We start from the raw sequence: 20,267 nt of genomic DNA on the forward strand, positions 1-20,267 counted from the left end.
TTTATATGGTGGGAATCTTGTACACAAAACACGTGTCCTCCTAAGGAAAACCCCAAGTTGTACACAACAGAAATACAATCCCTTACAAACGGTGAGCTCGAGAATTCAGACTCATGTCTCACGAAAACAATTTTGACCTTCCAGGGAACCAAAGCAAAAGCCCCAGAAACTCTGGGACTGGAAACGGGGGGAAACAGCTAGCCTGGCTCTGTCATACAGCAGTATCCACCTACAGTACTAGCACCTCTAAAGCTAATTAACACATTGTGTCTTGTTTGTTTAATCTGCACAAAAACCAAAGCATAAAAACAACAAATTGTGCTGGACTATTTCTTGGCTGGTTGCAGTGACTTCCTACTAACCCCTGTGAAACCACCAATTGTCATTTTTACACTTCACTTTTGCTACCTTTGGTCAGAGCCAGGCTAGCTAGCTAGTTTCCCCCTGTTTCCAGTCTTCATGCTAAGCTAAGCTAACTGGTTGCTGTCTGAAGCTTCATATTCAGTGCACGGACACGAGAGTGGTATCAATCTTACCTAACTCTCAGCAGAAAAGTGATTAAGCGTAATTCCCAAAATGTTTCTTTTAATTCTTTCGTTTTTTTAAATCTGGTGTTGATAGAAACTACAGTGCTACTCACCAAAGCCTGTGGCGGAGCAACGGATCTAGCAGAAGCAGCTCGCAAAACCCAAAAGTAAAGCAATGAATGAATCCTTGGCCAAACATTTCCACTAGAGTTTATGAATTGAATTTGGCAGAATGCTCCAAAATTTTTATTTGATTGACATCCGTAAGCACACGCCCTGTGACATTTCCTCACAGTACAGAACTGTATAGAGCATTTATGTCTTTATAGTGAGTGCCAAATCAGCACACTGTTGACATTAATACAATGCGCACGCTTTCTAGCATGATTAACGAGAAGTAACATGTAGGTGGATGGGTTTGGTCCGACAACAACAGCAGCGTTAACACGTAAAGGTCAAAGGTGCTGCAGTTGTATAAATAGATGTGACTTCACCCCATTGACATTCACGGGGCTTTTGCAGGATTGATGACTGAGCGAATGTCAGTACTTCAGGAAAAGCTTCCTCGCAAGAGTGTTTGAAGAACCACAAACATTTTCCTATACACACAGCATAACCTCTTTTACTAAAAAAACATGCAAGCAAGTGACAGACATAAAAACTGTCAAACAAGCTATCTAAACACAGTTAAATCATTAGGATAATTTGTAAGCCCCTACGTGAAATTGCACTGTAATTAAACGTTATTAAGCAGTAATGCTGCATTGTATTCATGAGGAAATATGCTTGACTATTTAAAGACGTCCGTAAACAACATTTAGACGCGGTGTGTGGTCTTCGATTCAGTGGCCTGATTTCCTCTATGTGTTCAAGTACATTATACTGAAAGATATGAGAGACTGAGACACTGTACTAATTTCAAGTTCGAAATGTGTTTGCAACAAATTAGTCGAAGTATGTTTAAATGTTCTATGTGTGAATATCCTTGCAGTTATGCTCTTTGATGTGCTCAAAACGAAGCAGAGGTCTGGAACCATTGCTGGTCAAGTAATGTGCTCATGGAAACGACATTTCCTGATTAGCGTGATCACTTTTCCCGGCTTGAAGGTGCGGAATCAAGACTTTGTCCATATTTGCTGACCGCCCCGTGGTTTCATTATATGGCTGTGGTCATGTAATCAGTTCAAACTCAGCATTTGTAAAGTGCTGCTTCAGAGAAAGAGGAGTAGAGGGGGTAGGAAGTCACTTCCCGCCGGCCTGTCTGTGGTCTGTGTTTGTCAGTTGATTTGAAGCCGCTCCACCGACATGCTGCGACAGGAAAGGAATTAACTCAGCGAGGAGACAAAATAAAAAAAAAAGGCCTCAAAGGAGGATGATGTTAAAAAACTATTAAATGTGTGATGCACATTCAAAGCCGCAGCAGTCCATTAAACTCTGACATGTTACAAGACTGGGAGAGATTCAACATTTGGCACATACTGTAAGCCTTTTGTGGCAGTTCAATCGTCAGTTCATACTAATGTGAGACGCACATACCGTTTCTCTAAATGGTTCAGGTGGTTTGATAAGCAGAACTGGTGTCTGTTTTCTGCAAAGTAAGACCTCCGGGTTTGTGTATTGTGCCTGTGTTTTGGCCCGGGCCAAACCACCTCTCAGGAGTGGCCGCAATCAAAGGATTTCCAGGTCTCAACTATCTGATTCACAGGCTGCAGTCACTACACACCGACCAGGCCACTGCACCAACTCTGTGCACAGTGTGGAAACGTACATCACCATAACTGTGCCATAAGTGTGATCTCTTAAAGTGTGTTTTATGTTTATGTGAGGTATTAAATAGGTTGTAGTTTTTCCTGTGCTGTAGATATGAAGTAAAATGGTTATGAGTGTATCATTCATTTCATAGACAAAATATCATCTCCTCATGTCGGCTGGAAATAAGAAAAAACTAAAGTTGTAATTTGACAAGAAATTGTAATTTAAGGTCAATAACTGTAATGCTAAAAAGTTGCAATAACTATTTTGTTTTAACTAAATCTTCATGATATTTATCCTGATCAAATATCCAACTGATGCAGAGTTTGTCCCTTGGACAGTGGTGGAAGAAGAATCAGTCCATTAACCTCAGTAAATGTAGCAATACAACAATATATAAATATTCCATTACAAGTAAAAGTTGCATTGACAATTTGACTTCTGAAAAATACAGAAGCATCAGCAACTAAATGTACCAAAAATAAAAGCGTTCATAACACACAAGGACCCCTGTCAGTGTAAAGTACCTCAGAAATGTACTATTTGAGTAAATGCACACAGTTACTCCACCACTGATAATTAACATCAGACTTTATATATAAATGCAGTTGTTATACAGAATCACAAGCCTGCACAGTGGTTGGAGGGGTAAAAGTGCTGAATTCAAATTTATAATTTAATTTTATAATATTTATAATCTAATTTTGCCTTTAAAACAAAAACAAAAAAAACACAACAGCAGCCTAAAACTGGAACTTCTTTCGATAGGGACCCCCGCAGATCCCCAGACCATAAACACTCGGGGTTTTGGCAGCTCTGACCCCCACTGATCCCCGTGTTATCCCCCAAGCGAGCCGCTTCCTCACCTCCAGCCGAGGAGGGCGCATCCTGAAAGGGGCAGACTAGCCGCCAGCAGAGGGCGGAGCCTGGAGGAAGTCAAGACGCGCAGCCTATCATAAAGTTTGTCACTCCCGAGAATGCTGCGTACCTGTGCGCCAGAACGCCGACACTGCCTCACCTGGACCGTCTGCGATGGAGACTACCAGATGAGATGTGATGAGGATATTATTGTTCTGTGCACTTTTTTTTTCGACGAAGGGAAGAAGCAGCAGAGCTGAGCTGGGACACACTTCCTCCAACCCAGGTGCATTTATTCCCAACAGAAAATAACAGCAGCAGCAGCAGCAGCAGCAGCTCCAAGGACAAACAGGTAACTGAGGAGTTTTGATTTGCTATCACTGCGTTAACATTACCAGGAATGACTGTATTAATCATTGGACTGTAGACACGTCCTACAGGTTTTCACGGCCTCGACAGGGAGCTACAGGTCCATGTATGAGAAACCCAAAGTCATTTCATACTGAGAGCAGGCAAAAGAAAAAAACACACACAGAGATAAAGTCTCAGAAGGCAGAACATCCAGTACAACAAACGCACTAAAACCTGGAGACTTGGAGATTAAAAATAGAGAAATCTCCCACAAAAGAGACCATCAGAGCTGCAATAAAACCGTATAATATATTTTACTTGATTTTATTTTATTTTAATTCTTGTCCTGTTTACTGTGTTTTGGAGAATGTAGTTAAAGCATTCGTACAGGTGAAGAAAGTTCAATCTTGGCCGCCTGGGTGAAACACGAATGTATATGAAATAAAAGAATTCAGGTTTTCATCAAAGTGTGTGTTAAATTCACACCTGTATCATTCTTATGAATGAAAATCTGTTCATTAATGCTGTGGGGAAAATCTGGTGAAACCCATTGTTGCTGTTAATTTTAAATTCTAGTCTAATGTCATTATTTCTCTGTCTTTTTTCCTTGCTTCCTTTCCTTGCTTTTTATTTAAAGTAGGCCACTATTTGCTAGAATGTACAATAAAAGACAAATATGTAGTCTCCAGTAAATGCAAGAGAGGAAGAGTATTTGTGAATGAAGGTTCAGAGGTGAATTATTTAAGGCAAACGGTTATTAAAAGGTGCACGTGATGGGATTTGATCATATGCATTAATACATGTGCATTTGCACAGGAGTTTTTATTAATTATTGTATAGTAAGGGTTTTATTCAAAAACACCACGGCGTAACTGTGCTAGTTTATCAGTATTTCAAATGCAAGTCTGAATAAGATATATGCAGCGGTGGAAGAAGTATTCAAATCATTTACTTCAGTAAAATCTAATAATACAAGTCATTCATTCCAATTCCACTTACGTAAAAGCGTAGACGTGTTAGCAACAAAATATACCTAAAGCATGAAAAAGTCCCAATATACAGAAAAGTCGAAGTGAAGCTAATTTTAACTACTTCATACACTGCTGGGTAATTGAATTGAAAGCAACGCATAATTTTTTAATAAACCGATCATATGTTTAGTATGTAAAGTTTTAATCTGAAAAGTAATGATAATTGTTAAAAGTAAAAGGTACTATATTATATATACTATATAAAGTAGCATGAAAATGAAAATACTAAGTACAAGTACCTCAAAATTGTACTTAAGTACAGCACTTGAGTAAATGTTCTTAGTAACTTTCCACCGCTCTACATACTGTACGCACCTTGACACTTTTGATAGTAAGTCAAATGTAAAGTTTCTATGCAAACCAGGAGAACAGGTGACACATTTTGCAGATCTCATTTTAAATAAAATCACATCACGCTGGGTAATTGAATTGAAAGCAACGCATAATTTTTTAATAAACCGATCATATGTTCAGTATGTAAAGTTTTAATCTGAAAAGTAATGATAATTGTTAAAAGTAAAAGGTACTATATTATATATACTATATAAAGTAGCATGAAAATGAAAATACTAAGTACAAGTACCTCAAAATTGTACTTAAGTACAGCACTTGAGTAAATGTTCTTAGTAACTTTCCACCGCTCTACATACTGTACGCACCTTGACACTTTTGATAGTAAGTCAAATGTAAAGTTTCGATGCAAACCAGGAGAACGGGTGACACATTTTGCAGATCTCATTTTAAATAAAATCACATTCTGCGTGGTTCATATTTCACCTCAGTGTCCAATCAAAATAAATACTGACACGACAGGAACAAGCACATGAAATTGTACTCAATAATAAATAATAAAACATGTACATCAAATGTGAAACAGTTTTCTGGTCGCACTGTGGCCACTCAGAAGAGATGGAAAAATACAAAAATGCTGTCACGAGAACTGTACAGCAAAGAATGTATTTTACGCAATAGGGGATAAATCAGTATCACGCAGACTCTCCTAAATCACTGAGGATGTAAAGCTGTCATCCGTATCTAAACTATCTCTAGACTTAATCATCCGTTAAAGTGCAGAGGAACTGATTAGCAGAGATGAGCCTTCCATCCCGAGCTCCGCATGTCACGAACGTAATCCTTCATCCAGATGAGCAAAGGACATTTTATTTTAAAACAGAAAAAGAAAGAAAATAATACAAAAAAGTCTTGTTTCATCCGTCCTTATCATTGCGATCACCAGCTTTTTCACAGGTTTGGGGTCGGACTTTGGTCATCACAGCAGTTGGTTAACGTTTTTTTTTTTGTTGTTGTGGCGATGTCAAGCGTTTTCCCACAACAGGGGCACTAAGCAAACGTCACGATTTTTTAAAATTTGAACACAAAAGTGTTTGAAGGTCATCGCGGTGCACCCCCGTCAGACAGCTGACCTGACCCCTGCCCAAGTGACGTGTTCTACTCCACCCATCTTGTCCTCCCAGCAGGTTAAAACCAACTACTTGAAGACGCCATTTGACCCAAACTGGTTTGTTTGGAGTATCCACAGACAGTCCCTGTTATTCCCACGTCTGGGATGAGATGGGATGGGAGACTTTGTGGTGGATAGAATTAGGATTAAACTGGGCCTGTCAATTATTCCGGGAAATGGACTTCAAAATGTATCAATGCAACAGTCTGATAAAAAGGCATCTAAAGCCCAATCATTAGGCTCTCAAATCAGAAACACTGGGTGACAAATTGCAACAAAAACTGTAAAAATGTAGTTTGTCAAAACTCAGGAGGACTGCGCTCATGCTGTAGTCACTTTAAAAATCACAAAGAGTCGGCTCCCTCTCTGAGCCTCTTCCTGATGGCAGGCTTGTAAACCAGGGGGCTGTGCTGGGTCTTGGTCGGGCAGGTTTTATGACCAGAGCTCTGTCATTGCTCTGTACCATCCTCCTCCTCTTCCCGGGCTGCCGTCCCCCTTGGGGCCCCCTCGATGCCAGCTGTTTCCCTGAGGAGCTCGTAGCGCTCCCAGTACTTTGGCAAACGGAGGAGGATGCTGCTGTCTCCGTTTGTTTACGGTTATGTCAGTAAGAGCAGAGTTGGGGGGCATTCAGCCATGGGTCTGAGTCGCATTCCCAAAAAATTACAGAGTAGCTCTGGCTCCGGGCCGACATGAAATAAATCAGCTTGACCTTTAACACCAGACCTTTAATTAGGGAATTCCAAACTAATTGCTTTACGATTTCATTGCGACTAGAAAGCATCTCTGACTGAACCTCGGAGAAAGACGTGTAATCCTCTTGGTTTGGCGGTATTGACTCAACTAATTGAGATCTACTGAGGGGGATCCTTCACTGTCAGTCAGAGCCACACCACCTGTGTGCTGAACCACGTGCCTCTAATGGATCCACATATCAGACAGGACGTATGTCTTCCACTGGAGCTTGACCTGTTATTTCTTGGCGACTTTGCGCAGTTCGCTACGTCAGATATGGTATCAAAACAGGTGATCTGGAGACTTAAGATACCAACCTCTAAAGCTTCAGAATACTTTACTGTTTCCTGCTGTAAAGATAATTGTAGATGTTCCAGGATGGGGGTGTGGTGGAAGTCAACAGGATTGTTTGGGGCTTGGACATGTTTGGAGCCGAGCACAAAGTCTCGCAGGCTGGTAGCTTCTTGTCGTAAATTTAAGACAACTTTAACAAGCTTTGTGTCATTTTTGGAAATCAGAGCCCCTCCTCCTGCTGACTGACACCGCTGAGGTGTGCACAAGTGTACATACATGGAGAGTGTGGGGGACAGGATGCAGTTCCAGAGCATGTGCCTATAATTATATACATAAAGTAATTGTTCTCATGTTATTGTTGGACTCCCATTCTCAGGCTCCTGAATGCCGTCAGTCTGCAACTGTTGATGCTTTCTGCCGCCAGTGTGTAAGAGGCGGGGCGTTTTACGGGGCTCCTCTTGTAACTTGCCTGGAGGGCTGTTGTTGTAAATCATGTGCGATTTATAAAAAAAACTGGTTCTCCCGTCTGCCAGGTTTCATCTCCAACCTCAGAGACGTACAAATAGACTTTGGCCTGCAGCCATTACCTCCCTGGAACTTCTTCCTTTACCAAACTGCTCTCCTGTCAACACTCCCCTTCACTCTCGCCCCCCCCCCCGCCGCTGCCTCTGCCTCTGCACAGGGCAGATGATGTTGTTTTCTTTGCGCTTGTCTTTGACTGTCCTCCATGGGAAGTACCTGGCAGCGGATGGATGTGGCAGGCTTCTGCCTGGACACGTCTGTCTCCCCCTCTCTTCTGTCTCCACGGCCACGCAGCGTGAGAACTGCAGTATCCATGGCGATGAAGGAGGTGTGCTCGGGGGGTTGGTTATTTAAATGTTGTAGACAGGAGGATTTAGGCCTGACTGTCTGCACTTCTGAAGTTCAGAAACGTTAGATCAGCAGAAGCTGAAGAGTAGTTCAAAGCCTGGAAAAAAATGACCTGAAGACTTCAAAGTCATTGCCGGTTCAGGGAAGTCACTGAGAAAATGCAACTGAGTGAGAAAGACTTGGTACCTGATTTGAAGAGATAACAGTTTGTCTGTTCTTTCTGTCTGCAGGTTTTTTCAATGCGTCGCCATCCCACCATGTGGTAATCGTCCCAGCGTCACCCAAAAGATAGTGAACTATTCTTTGAGCGGCTGACCTCATCAACAGTCTTCCACCTACACCAGCTGCTCACATGGCCCACCCTTACGAGCCGTGGTTACGGACAGCACCATCTAGTGGCAGCTCAGAAGACATGAACATCCCCTCCTGGTGGGACCTCCACAGGGATGTCCAACCAGGCAGCTGGATAGACCTGCAGACGGGGCAGGGTGTCGGCTTGCCTTCAGTGAGTCCAGGGAGCTCTATGGGGTTGCAGCCCTCTTTAGGGCCCTACGGCTCTGACCCGCAGCTGTGCACCCTGTCTCCAGCTCAGCACGCTCCGGCCTCGCACTCACCTCACCTCTTCCCCCAAGATGGCTTCAAGATGGAGCCATTGGCCCCTGAAATGCTGCAGCAAGAACCGTTCTCCCTGGAGGAACCGCAGGAGAACGCTGTCTCAGCCCGCCCCAAGCCCCAGCGCCGCACCTCTTCCAGAGGCGCCGGCCAGGCTGTGTGCCGCTGCCCCAACTGTGTCCACGCTGAGCAGCTGGGCCAGAGCACTGACGACAGCAGGAGGAAGCACATGCACAACTGCCACATCCCCGGCTGTGGCAAAGCCTACGCCAAGACCTCCCACCTGAAGGCTCACCTACGCTGGCACAGCGGGGACCGGCCGTTTGTCTGCAACTGGCTCTTCTGCGGCAAGAGATTCACGCGCTCTGATGAACTGCAGCGCCACCTGCAGACGCACACCGGCGCTAAGAAGTTCAGCTGCGCGTTATGCCCCCGAGTGTTTATGCGCAACGACCACCTGGCCAAGCACATGCGCACACACGAGTCCCCGCCAGGGCACGGGGAGGAGAGGGTAAATGGAGACGGGAGGATGGAGAAGGGCTTTGACGCATCCGCACCCACTCAGTCATCCTCAAATGTGTCTGCGTCTGACGCCGCAGAGCCTCCGCTGAAGCTGAAATGTGAGACAGACCCGTCAGTCGCCAGTGTGACAGGGCAGTCCGGCTAATTTCATCACTTTCAGAAGAGTTTTGCAGTTGAAGGTGCCCCTCTCTGTCATAGGGGTGTCATAGTTTTACAATAGAATAGAGAGTAGAAAAAAAGGTTTGGACAAACTTTTACTGATGAAAGTTGGATGGAGCACAAAGTGTTCGTCTGTGGTCCTGTGAATTTATCAACTGGGCTAACTCAGTGATGATCTAAATGTTATAGCACACAGGAGAAAATAAAAACAGGAACTTTACTGATTCCGTGGATGAAACCTTCCTCTGTTTACTTCAAGTGAAAGGTGGCTAAGGAGGCAACCAAGCTGAAGCTGCAGCTTGTTGCTGGACTTTCATTGCTGCTAGAGCTGCTACTACCAATAGACCAAAGAGACTGGGGTGAGATCAACTGAAGGGGGCTTGTTAACTTGTTTACAATGAAATGAATCAAATGTGTTACTGGAAGAGTTGGACAAATGTTCGTCTCCGACACAGTTTAATTTACCAGTTTCAAAGGCGCCGTGCTTTTGAACGGAGAAAGGAGAGGGTCTTATTTTAGTTTCAGACCGTCACCATATGTGTGTGTAGCAACTGCACAAGTTGTGATAAGACACTGGAATATAACACGTAATTTTCTCAATGTAAAAAGGTCGGTAGCCATTTGGATGACTGACAGTTCTTGCCACAAGACTGTGTGTGTGCGTGTGTGTGCGTGTGTGTGTGTGTGTGTGTGTGTGTGTGTATGTCAGTATGTATGTAATTAAAATGGTACACAAACAAAATGAAAGTACAACAGACAAAACTGCTGCGCTTGAGGCAGCATGCTGTGATGTTGATGCAATGCTGACAATAATACAACATAATATAAACTAATATAATATAACATAATATAATATAAAAAATGGGAATTGCATGCACTACGAAGGCTAGTATTTACCAAACATTGTGTTTCTGACGCCGTAGTTTTGATGGCAGAACACTTCATGAGAACGATCATACAGTGGGCGAATGTGGACACACCGTGGTTCAGGGGTCCAGATAGAACGCAACGATGCAAGGAACCATTAAGTGTCAGTGACGTGAAAAGGGTAAACTCACAAATCACCACGAACTGAAGCTGAAGATTTGGAAGAAGTGGACGGGGCCGCCCTCCAGTCCTGACATGGCAGGTAAGAACAAGATGGCCAAGACGGCGTCGTGACCACCGAAGCTGGACATGGAGAGAAAATGCTGCCGGGTCAAATGAAACCAGGTTTCTGTTGCTAAATGCAGATGACGGTGATGATATTTGGCATAAACACCCAGTATAAGAAACTCGTTTACTCCAGTGGCCTCCGCAGTCCCAAGATTTAAAGCTGCACTAATCAATATTTTCATATTAACGATGGATCAAATTAACTCGCTCATAGTGATGAACTCAAAAAGAATTATCACTCAACTCTGCAGCTCCCCTCTGCTGGGTATGTTATGTTTAATCATATTTGAGCCCGTTGTTTTAGTTTACTGGCCTGCAACTCTACTGTTTTGGTTCAGTCTCACCGCTCTCATCAACCTCATTCCCAGCAGCAGGCAGCAGCAAAAACTGATGAACCCACTGTAGGCTGCTACTAGCTGGTGGACATGGTGGAGCATTTAGCAGCTAAAGAGCCAGATATTTTGCGTAGGAGTTGGTGAAGACCAATCCAAGCTAAAAGGATCAGGTGTGTGTAATTAGGTAACCATTTGCATGTCGGATCAAGATTTAGTCCCAATCATCAACAAAGGATGCATGAAGGGCTCATCTCTCAACACATTTTGTTAACAGCTGTCGGTGCGTCTGCAGTTTTCCCATCTTCACTGACGCTGAAAAATCATGCAACAACACCAACTTTTTTTTTTTTTTAAACGTGACAACCATTTGATTCTGAAGAGGCGTGCAGAGATATCAATCAAGTTTATTTGCCACATGTATAATCATATAAGGTACGATCACAGGGAAATGTAAAGGAAGACTGTGTTGGTGGTCTAGTAGATGAAATAAAAAGCAACAATACAAGCATCGGAAGTTGTTTAGGTTACTTTGTTTTGAATAGATAACTTTCATGGGCAATATTATGTGATCAATAGTTGTGTAGCAAGCAGTGTGAGCAGCTTTACAGTTTGAAACACTATTAGGACGTATGTAAACCACCACAGACACTAGGCTGAGATATTTCTATATGTTAGGGAGCTTGCATTGCTGGAGGCTCATGATTGCTGTATTTATGTATAGAAGATAAGAAATGGAAGACAGTGCTTAACGTTAGTCAATTATTGTGTATTGACTATTATTATTTTTTTTGTCGATGTTATTATAGATAGTCTTCTTTTATGTTGGTCAGTAGATGAACAACTTTCTTGAATTGGTTGCTGTAGTAAATGTTTTAGTTGACTGTAATAAAATAAGTCCTAAAACATTTAATAAGTTAAGTATCATGGTGTAATAACTTGTATTTAATCTATTATTGTGCTTTATTAAATAAAAAAAACTATATTCTGTGTCAATGTTGAACCTTTATTTACCAGACAGATATGGTAATTAGCAATTATTTTGTGCAGTTTTTGCACAGTGCATTTTCACTCAAATACAACAACAGAAAAACATATTTTCATTAGTAGGACTATTATTATTATTATTATTATTATTATTAGTAGTAGTAGTAGTAGTAGAAGTTGGAGGTTTTTAGAGCCTCTACATGTTTGTATCATATATCAGATATTACACAGTGGATGATTTCAATACAAACTTGACTTTTGACTTTCAAATGAAACTTGAACCTAAAAAGTTGGGAAACACTGATACAGGCTTATATGAAACTGTTGCGTTCAGGGTCCGGCTTTAGGTGCTGTCAAAATTCCATGTGTCATGCAGAAAGCATCTGTCTCAACGAACTGATAAACATGACGAGTTTAATAATATGATAGTTTGTACAACTAACCGCCAAAAGACGTACACTGACGCAACGTTTTAATAACTGCGACCAAACCCACTTTGATGAGTCATGTTGAGTCACATCGTTGATTGTTTATTCACGACAAAAGTGTAATGTCAGGACCTTACGAAGGGCCCTGAAGGCACCATGAGCTTGAACCGGAAAGTGAATTTTACAAAACAGGAAATACATAAAATACATCACACACACACAAACCCAAGTGGCTCCATTTTCTGGCTAGCGTTGAGCGTTTGCGGTTCCACCTTTTATCGTTTTAAGGACAACTCTGTCTATTTCAATTTTTCAGTTGGACTGAAACGACACATTTGTCAAGATGGGGGGCGGCGATCTGGTAAGTATGAGCGATCTCATCTACAATCGGCGCTGCCTCTGATGTTTAGCGACCCGTAACACCAAATTCCATTCAGAATATGGGTGTTTAAAGATGTTCGTTTGCTTAATCGTGTCTGTACAGCTGTTACAACATGAGTTAAGACCTAACTTACTGGGAATTGTTACGAGCCACAGTTCAGTTCGACATTTTAGCTTTGGTCTCGGTCTCCTAATCTTATATTTCAATAGCTGACACCGCTTGCGTTAGCTTAACGTCAGCTGACTGAGTATTAGATGAGAGTCAACTGTAAAAGTTGTACAAGTTCAGAATAAATAGAAGATGTTCTGGATTCCTAGTGCATCATTATTAATTGTATGTATGTGTTTGTATGTTTTTGTGAAGGGTTAAAAGTGGATAAGACATAAATATGCACAAAGTAAAAAGGGTGGGAAAAAAACGTCTATCAACAGGAGTTAAAAATGGCATAAATATGTTAAAAAGTCATTGGATCTATAGTAAAGTTCATTATGGGGCTACAATAAGTTAGTAAATTATGTCTTATCCACTTTTAACCCTTTGCACTTGCCGTTAGATTTGTACACTCATTCTGTCCATGTGAATCATTTTGGTTGACAGGGCAATACTTAACAAACCCTTTCAAGTCAAATGTGTACACTAAACCAAGTGCCAGGTAGTTACACACAGCTGCTAACTGTCTTCAACCTTGTCTTCTGCCAGAACCTGAAAAAGAGCTGGCATCCCCAGACTATGAAAAACATTGAGCGGGTTTGGAAAGCCGAGCAGAAACATGAGGCTGAGCGCAAGAAGATTGAGGAGCTCCAGAAAGAGCTGAAAGAGGAACGAACCCGAGAAGAAATGACGAGATTTGCAGAGGAACGCGGTTCCATCAAGTCAGTCCTCTGATATGATCTCGAAAGTTGTTTTCTGGATTAAGACATAAAGGGGAAAAAAAGGAGTGTCTAAGTAATATTGTACCTCTTTTTATGACGACAGAAAGAAGGATGACCGCCTGGACTGGATGTACCAGGGCCCTGCTGGTCAGGTGTCCAGAGATGAGTATCTGCTGGGACGTCCCATTGATAAGCAGATCACCGACCAATACGAGGAGCCCGAGAGCGGCCCATCGACTGAGACTGGCCTCCTGCCTGGGTCCATCTTCAACCCCTCCACCCCGGCCTCCAACCTCGACCTGGCTGCCAAGATCAGGGAAGACCCCCTGTTTGAAATCAGGTTCTTAAGTCCCTTCTCTCCCCCAATTTGTTCTGAAAATATGCTAAAAGTCGCAAATTGTTCAATTTATGTTTTGTTTGTTTTCTGAAGGAAACGTGAGGAAGAAAAGAAGAGAGAAGTCTTGACTAATCCAGTGAAGATGAAGAGAATTAAAGAAATGGTAAAATTGTTGTGCAGCTGTTGTATGCATTTGTTTGGGATTCATTCTGACGATCTCTTAAGATGTTGTTTGGGCTTTTGACTAGATTTTGATTATCACTCGTGTATTGCCATTCTTTTGCATCTTTCAGTGATGTCTCCACTAACTATATCAACACAAGATAACTGCAGTTGTGTTAGAATAGTGGTGCCCGGAGGGGAGACTGTCAAGTCTTTTCATTTCTGGTAAAACATCGGTTGGCTCTCCCACAGCTGCGCCAGAATCTTGACAAGAAAGACAAGAAAAAGAAGAGGAAGAAGGATAAAAAGGAGAAGAAAGGAAACAAAGAGAGGAGAAAGGAGAAGAAGCACAAGAGGAGGAGTTCAAGTTCAAGCTCAGACGAGCAAGATGAGAAGAAACACAGGTGTGTAAGGAGATTGTTGAAGAAATGATTGGAACATACTACATACAAATGATTTATGCGTGCTCAACCAGCAAAGCACATCAAGTACAATTCTAAAATACCATGTCTGTAATGGGATTCACAGTATTAGGGATACAGTGTTAGTTCAATTAAGTAAACTGTTTCAATTGTCATCTTTAATCTATTTTCAGGTCACATTCACGAGATGAATCTTCAGCAGACGCCAAATCTCGTTCCCATCATCTTCCAGGCTATGGCCTGCTGGTGAGTAACCACCATAGCTGTTGATTTCACATACATAATAAGCTATTCAATTAATTTCATTCAAGTTTCAATTATTAATCTCTCACTGGACCAGAACCCCTTACAAGTCCTAACAGCTAAGTGTTCCCACTCAGCTCCCCGCTGGCAGGCATCACCAGCCCTCAGCTCCCTCCGACCACTCGGTGCGCCGCGAGAGGAGCCGCTCACGATCACCTCGCAGGAACAACAGGGAGAGTCACTCCCACTCCTCTTCCTCACACAGAGGGGACAGGAAGGTCGAGCCTAGAGTCTCCAGCCCGCAGAGAGAGCGTAATCACACACCGAGGCACCCCGTGTCCAAGTAAGAGTTCACAGGGCTCCAGAGAGTGCAGACGCTGCACTTGGAAATGCTGGCTATAGTCCAAATACTGCCCTTATTCTAATTTTCCCTCCTGTATTCAATCTTAAACCCTCTCTGTCCTGTTGCTGACATGATATATCCTCGTCTCTATCTTTTTACATATTTTGCACAATAACTGCTTGAGTCCTTCTTGTACAAGTAGATTCATACTTTTCCATCAAACTTTTGGGTTGCTGTACATTTGTATGTCAGAATGCTGGTACAGAACCATAGTTAAACTCTTGCATCATATTTGTTTCTCTACGTGGTGTCATTTGACCTGCTTTATATGAGCTTATTTCTTTTATCCACATTTAACTTATTTATTTATATGAAAGTATTTTTTATTTGCACTTGCACCTCTACTGTTTATGTACAGGCTCAGTGCTGCTTGTTGTCATACAGAGGGGGCTATTTTCAATCTGTAAATCATTTAATCTGGAAAGCAGTTTGTGTTTAAGATTGAAAAGTACTATTTAGATAAAATTATTATTATTATTATAGTTTTATAAAGATGTATATATGTCCAAAATATTACCCCACTTCTTGTACTTTTATTATGCTTACTCATACTCATAGGTTTCAAAATGTTTTTCTGTTCTTAAGAGCATTGTCTTAATCACCACCCACACTGAATGGATTCCAGTAATTTTTCTGTGTCGTTATTTTTTTTTCTGTCTGACGTAGGAAGCTCTCTACAGAAGAGCTGGAGCGCAAGAGGCGGGAGATGATGGACCAGGCCAAGCAGAGGGAGGAGGACAGGGAGAACAACGTGAGGAGATACAAGAGGCAAGATGAGCAGGAAAAGCAGCGGGAACAAAACGCCAAACGGGACCGCCATGCTGGCTTCATTCAGTAAGTTTCTGAGATGACCACGGGGTGTAGCATTTATGGACACATTTCCCATTATGTTTTAAATGTACAAATAATGTCCTACTGAGGTCTCTTCATTTTTAACCTCCCTTGAACGCTATGGTAAGTCTTAATTCTTAGCTCCAGTAACACTCACCTCTCCTCCTTGCAGTGACATGAAGTTGGAGAGTGCTGCCAGCTCCTCCTTAGAGGACAGAGTGAAGAGGAATATCCACTCCATTCAGAGGACGCCAGCCTCCCTGGACAACTTCATGAAGAGATGAAGACACAACACATTTATCATACAGATAAACTCAACTGAACTGATTGAAAAGGCTTGGCAGGAGTATGCTACCCATTCCTTCAACTGTCTCTTTAAAGTATCGAGGATGGATGGTGTGGTGGTAGTCTGTCCACAGTTCAAACAGGGAACCACATGGCTCCCTGTCTACCCAAGGCTTTTATTTTGAAAAGCGGTTTCCACAGTGGTAGTATAATTTATATTTCAAACAAATGCAAAAGGCCTAGCATGACTGATCTGTTTTAATTACTTTCCTGAAAGCCAAACCCCCTTTAAGGTTTAACTTTGTACTGTATATTGTTTTTGTTTTTACAGTATAATGGGACCTGCTTTTACCTCAAGGTTTTTTGTAATATACAGTATGTTTGTTACGTAGTGTACATTTATGAGTAGCAACTGGAATAAAACCATATTTCCAGAGCTCCATTATTTGTTTTGGGTTTTTTTTTTTTCCTTTTAAAACAAACCTATGTCATCACTATAAATGGCCTCTGGTCTGTTGTCTGTGCCAAAGCTGACGACAGAGCTCACCTTTTTATTCAGAGCACCAGAGATGTTTTATCAGCATGTATAATGAGAATTTCATTTTCTGTTGTAAACATCCTCATTTATATTATTTAAAACCTCATTCAGCGGCGTGGCGTTAATGAAATGACTGGACATTTATTGGTCAGCATTTTGATAGTTCATTGTTTAAGTTGTTCACCAAGCTTGGCGATTACAGGTGAGCAAATGTGGATGGGTGGTTAGCCATTTTAGCTAGCTATTTACACTTACGCTAACTGAACAGGTTTTGTTGGGGACACTTTCTCACTGTCATTCATTATTATTCAGTTGAAATACAATTTTAAAAATCGTTGGTTACCTAATTTTACCTAACCCAGTGAAGGACACCCTAAAAGACCTGGACTTGACGGTGACTAACCAGAGGCACCTGGAAGACTTCACTAAGAAACCTCCCTTCCCGGTTTTAATTTCGCTTTAACACGCCTCTACCAAACTATGCGTCCGCCGCTTGCCACTGAGCCGTATCCCCCAGTGACAGCGGCGCTGTGGGCCGAGTGCCGTGCATTCAGCCAATTACCTTCGTGCAAGCGATGACGTGAGAGAATCAGGCTACTCTGATCTCTGTGTTTCTAAATCGTGTAGTCACTCTGTTAAACCACCAGTCATTCAGAATAGCTGCGAGAAAGTGGAGTTGGCAAGTTCTAGCAGTTAGGAATATACCACAACACCGCCACGATGGTAAGAACATCATACATTAAATCATATGCGTATGGTTTGTTGGGCAAAATGGTTTGAAATTAGTCAATAAGGCTAAAAGTTGCAAGAGCTTGGCTAAGCTAATGTTGATAGCATAACGTTAGCTCATAGACATCTCTAACACGCTCACTAAAGTTAGCTAACCAATATTCCCTGTAAACGTATTTAACTCTGGGTTTTACAAGTTATAATTCCCTTAAATAACATTATATTTTAAGTAGTGTTTCAACTAACTATACTGAAGAATTGAATATAATAGTAACTGGCGATAGCCGGAAAGCGAAGTGAAATACTTAGCTAGCTTACCTAGCTTCACATGAGCTAATGTTGTATATTGTACAGTAACGTTAGTAACGTCCTTTCCTGAATTCACTTTCATGGCATTTTGCTTCTGTAACTGAGTAAACGTAAACTTTTGCAGTTTAGTTTTTTGTGTCAACGTCAGCTAACGTTTGGTCAGACATTGCCTGTCAGCTAGGTTAGCTGAAGCTTCAACGTAATATAGTTAGCAGTAGAATAATACAGAGCTACTGTCAGCAGCAAACTAACACGCAGTTACGATTTTAACAATGCAGTCACGGTGTTTTTCACCTAATTATCACTGCATTTAGAAATATATCGCGTGATATTTCAGAGATTTGTCCACTGCTAATGTCTTGTAAGCACACTTTTTATGTTACTGTTAATTCTTTCATTAGTACATCACAAATACTGCTCCATGTTGACACCTGCGTATATAGTATAAATAACCCCGATGAATTAAATCGACACGTTTTTTTCCTCTTTTAAATGTAAGCTGTAATACATGCATTTGTCATGATATTCTATTTTGAGGACAAAATATATTCATATACATATATGTATATATGTATATATATATATATATGTATATGTGTATATATACATATTTACAGTATTCTCAGATGTAGCCCAGTCCTCTCAATCGAACAATTTATCGTTTGGACGATAAAATATTGCTACTTTTTTTTGTCTATTGACTTGACTAATCAATTGATCTGTTGAGCGTTTCAGCTCAGACTGACTCACCTCTCTCTTCTCCTTCTCCATCCAGTCTATTATGTCCTATAATGGGGGGGCTGTCATGGCCATGCGGGGGAAGAACTGTGTGGCAATAGCAGCAGACCGGAGGTTTGGCATTCAGGCTCAGATGGTCACTACAGATTTCCAGAAGGTCTTCCCCATGGGAGAGAGGCTGTACATCGGGCTGGCTGGACTGGCCACCGACGTTCAGACAGTGTGAGTGTGTTTAACCTCCATGTCTTTCTCTCGCAGAGCAGTTCTTTCCCCTCCAGGGCATGGCGACAGGATTTCTTCAAAGCTCTACAAAATGACAACTTTCAGATCTTATGCATTGGTACCAACAATGAATGACACAATGTTGTAGTTGTATACCATAATTTGCATTCTCTGTGATATTAGTTCCTTTGTAAAGTGTCTCAGGAATGATGAGTAACACTGGTGGTAACTGGATGTCTTTTGCCTTGTGTGTAGATCCCAGAGGCTTAAATTCAGACTGAACCTGTACGAGCTGAAGGAGGGTCGCCAGATCAAGCCCAAGACCTTCATGAGCATGGTGTCCAACCTGTTGTATGAAAGGAGGTGAGCGCACTGAACTTGATTCAGACCATCTTAGTGTGAACAAGACAAAATGTCCAACTTCAAAGCTGCAGACAGACAACATAGTGGATGCATAAATGCTTACATAGAAGGTTAAGACCCGCTGGTGAATATGCGATCCTCTCATTAGGTTTGGGCCGTACTACATCGAGCCTGTGATCGCTGGACTGGATCCCAAAACCTCAGAGCCATTCATCTGCTCCTTGGATTTGATTGGCTGCCCCATGGTGACGGAAGACTTTGTTGTGAGCGGGACCTGCTCAGAGCAGATGTACGGCATGTGTGAATCGTTGTGGGAGCCAGACATGGTAAGTAGTGTGACGTTTGAACCCGCTAGGTTGGTTGCTGGATGCTAAACGACAGTTGCTACCAGTTTATGTACAAATGAGCATTCCCCTAATTTTGCGAATATGACATTTGCAGGATCCTACATGCTAACGAGGAACCATTTTGTGCATGTAAATGTAGTTACTGCTAACTTCTGTATGTGGAAAATTGACAGATCTGATATTTGGGGCAGATTTTCAAGATCAGAACAGTTTGTTTCCTCAGCCAACAACTGACAGCATTTGGAGGAATAAAAATCTTTGTTTTCTGGGACATCTATCGTCTGTTCAGCCATTTGAGGCTAGTTGTTTGAGACATACCTCCTCTTGTGCAGGATGTGAGGTCTACCTAGGTCACAGGTAAGTCTTTAGTTGAAAATCCAAGACTGTTTATTTGAGAAATGTGTTTTGATCGTGCAGGAACCAGAGGACCTGTTTGAGACCATCTCCCAGGCGATGCTAAACGCAGTTGACAGAGATGCAGTGTCTGGCATGGGAGTCGTCGTACACGTCATGTAAGTACAGTGACAGCGTGCACAGGTTAGGAGGAATGACAGGTTTGCAGTGACTGACAGCCTACTCTTTTCTCCGGCAGTGAGAAAGACAAGATCACCACAAGAACCCTGAAGGCCAGGATGGACTAGAGCTGCTGTTTCTCCACACACTTCACCAACACAGATGTTTTGTATACAAATAATAAACAATGCTTGTACTGTCTTTTTTTTTTTCTTTTTGTTCAATAAATGAACACAGGTAAAAGAATGACCTTGACTGATGTTATTGGTGCAGAAACTTGCACTACATTGCCACCACTTTTCAGATTCCGTTTGAACTTCATTCACATTCATTCTGCACCAAACAAAGATGCCACACTTGGCAAAGGAAGGTGACACCAACAGGGTCGGCCTTCCTGAAAATACTTTAACCTTTCTTTATACGACAGCCTGGACTGTGCAAAGTTTTCTTAAAAAGACGGCACGAGGAGTAGTGAGGTGTTTTCCAGATTGTCGCACTG

The 20,267-nt window shown here is 42.0% G+C and overlaps 3 protein-coding genes across 3 annotated transcripts; all 3 read left to right on the forward strand.

Moving 5' to 3' along the window:
• Nucleotides 1-3,360: 3,360 nt before the first annotated feature.
• On the forward strand, nucleotides 3,361-10,140 carry sp6 (Sp6 transcription factor). The gene is made up of 2 exons (XM_070923902.1): nucleotides 3,361-3,489; nucleotides 8,108-10,140. The coding sequence occupies exon 2, from the start codon at nucleotides 8,230-8,232 to the stop codon at nucleotides 9,154-9,156; it is 927 nt and encodes a 308-aa protein (XP_070780003.1). The 5' UTR covers nucleotides 3,361-3,489; nucleotides 8,108-8,229; the 3' UTR covers nucleotides 9,157-10,140.
• Nucleotides 10,141-12,311: 2,171 nt separating this feature from the next.
• Nucleotides 12,312-16,419, forward strand: cwc25 (CWC25 spliceosome associated protein homolog). The gene is made up of 9 exons (XM_070923761.1): nucleotides 12,312-12,433; nucleotides 13,154-13,326; nucleotides 13,430-13,666; nucleotides 13,757-13,826; nucleotides 14,078-14,229; nucleotides 14,421-14,493; nucleotides 14,628-14,833; nucleotides 15,560-15,727; nucleotides 15,897-16,419. The coding sequence occupies exons 1-9, from the start codon at nucleotides 12,416-12,418 to the stop codon at nucleotides 16,006-16,008; spliced, it is 1,209 nt and encodes a 402-aa protein (XP_070779862.1). The 5' UTR covers nucleotides 12,312-12,415; the 3' UTR covers nucleotides 16,009-16,419.
• Nucleotides 16,420-17,163: 744 nt separating this feature from the next.
• On the forward strand, nucleotides 17,164-20,014 carry psmb3 (proteasome 20S subunit beta 3). The gene is made up of 6 exons (XM_070917511.1): nucleotides 17,164-17,270; nucleotides 18,361-18,545; nucleotides 18,801-18,908; nucleotides 19,057-19,234; nucleotides 19,673-19,767; nucleotides 19,848-20,014. Exons 1-6 carry the CDS (start codon nucleotides 17,268-17,270, stop codon nucleotides 19,894-19,896), a joined length of 618 nt encoding a protein of 205 aa, XP_070773612.1. The 5' UTR covers nucleotides 17,164-17,267; the 3' UTR covers nucleotides 19,897-20,014.
• Nucleotides 20,015-20,267: the final 253 nt, after the last annotated feature.

The sequence above is a fragment of the Enoplosus armatus genome, chromosome 2 (genome assembly GCF_043641665.1).
Source record: "Enoplosus armatus isolate fEnoArm2 chromosome 2, fEnoArm2.hap1, whole genome shotgun sequence".
Lineage (NCBI taxonomy): Eukaryota > Metazoa > Chordata > Actinopteri > Centrarchiformes > Enoplosidae > Enoplosus > Enoplosus armatus.

Coding starts and splice junctions, on each gene's coding strand:
- sp6 (XM_070923902.1), top strand. CDS start 8,230: ATGGCCCACCCTTACGAGCCGTGGTTACGGACAGCACCATCTAGTGGC.
- cwc25 (XM_070923761.1), top strand. Junction 13,327..13,429: donor GAGGAACGCGGTTCCATCAA/GTCAGTCCTCTG, acceptor TTATGACGACAG/AAAGAAGGATGACCGCCTGG. Junction 15,728..15,896: donor CGCCATGCTGGCTTCATTCA/GTAAGTTTCTGA, acceptor TCCTCCTTGCAG/TGACATGAAGTTGGAGAGTG.
- psmb3 (XM_070917511.1), top strand. Junction 18,909..19,056: donor AACCTGTTGTATGAAAGGAG/GTGAGCGCACTG, acceptor TCCTCTCATTAG/GTTTGGGCCGTACTACATCG. Junction 19,235..19,672: donor CGTTGTGGGAGCCAGACATG/GTAAGTAGTGTG, acceptor TTGATCGTGCAG/GAACCAGAGGACCTGTTTGA.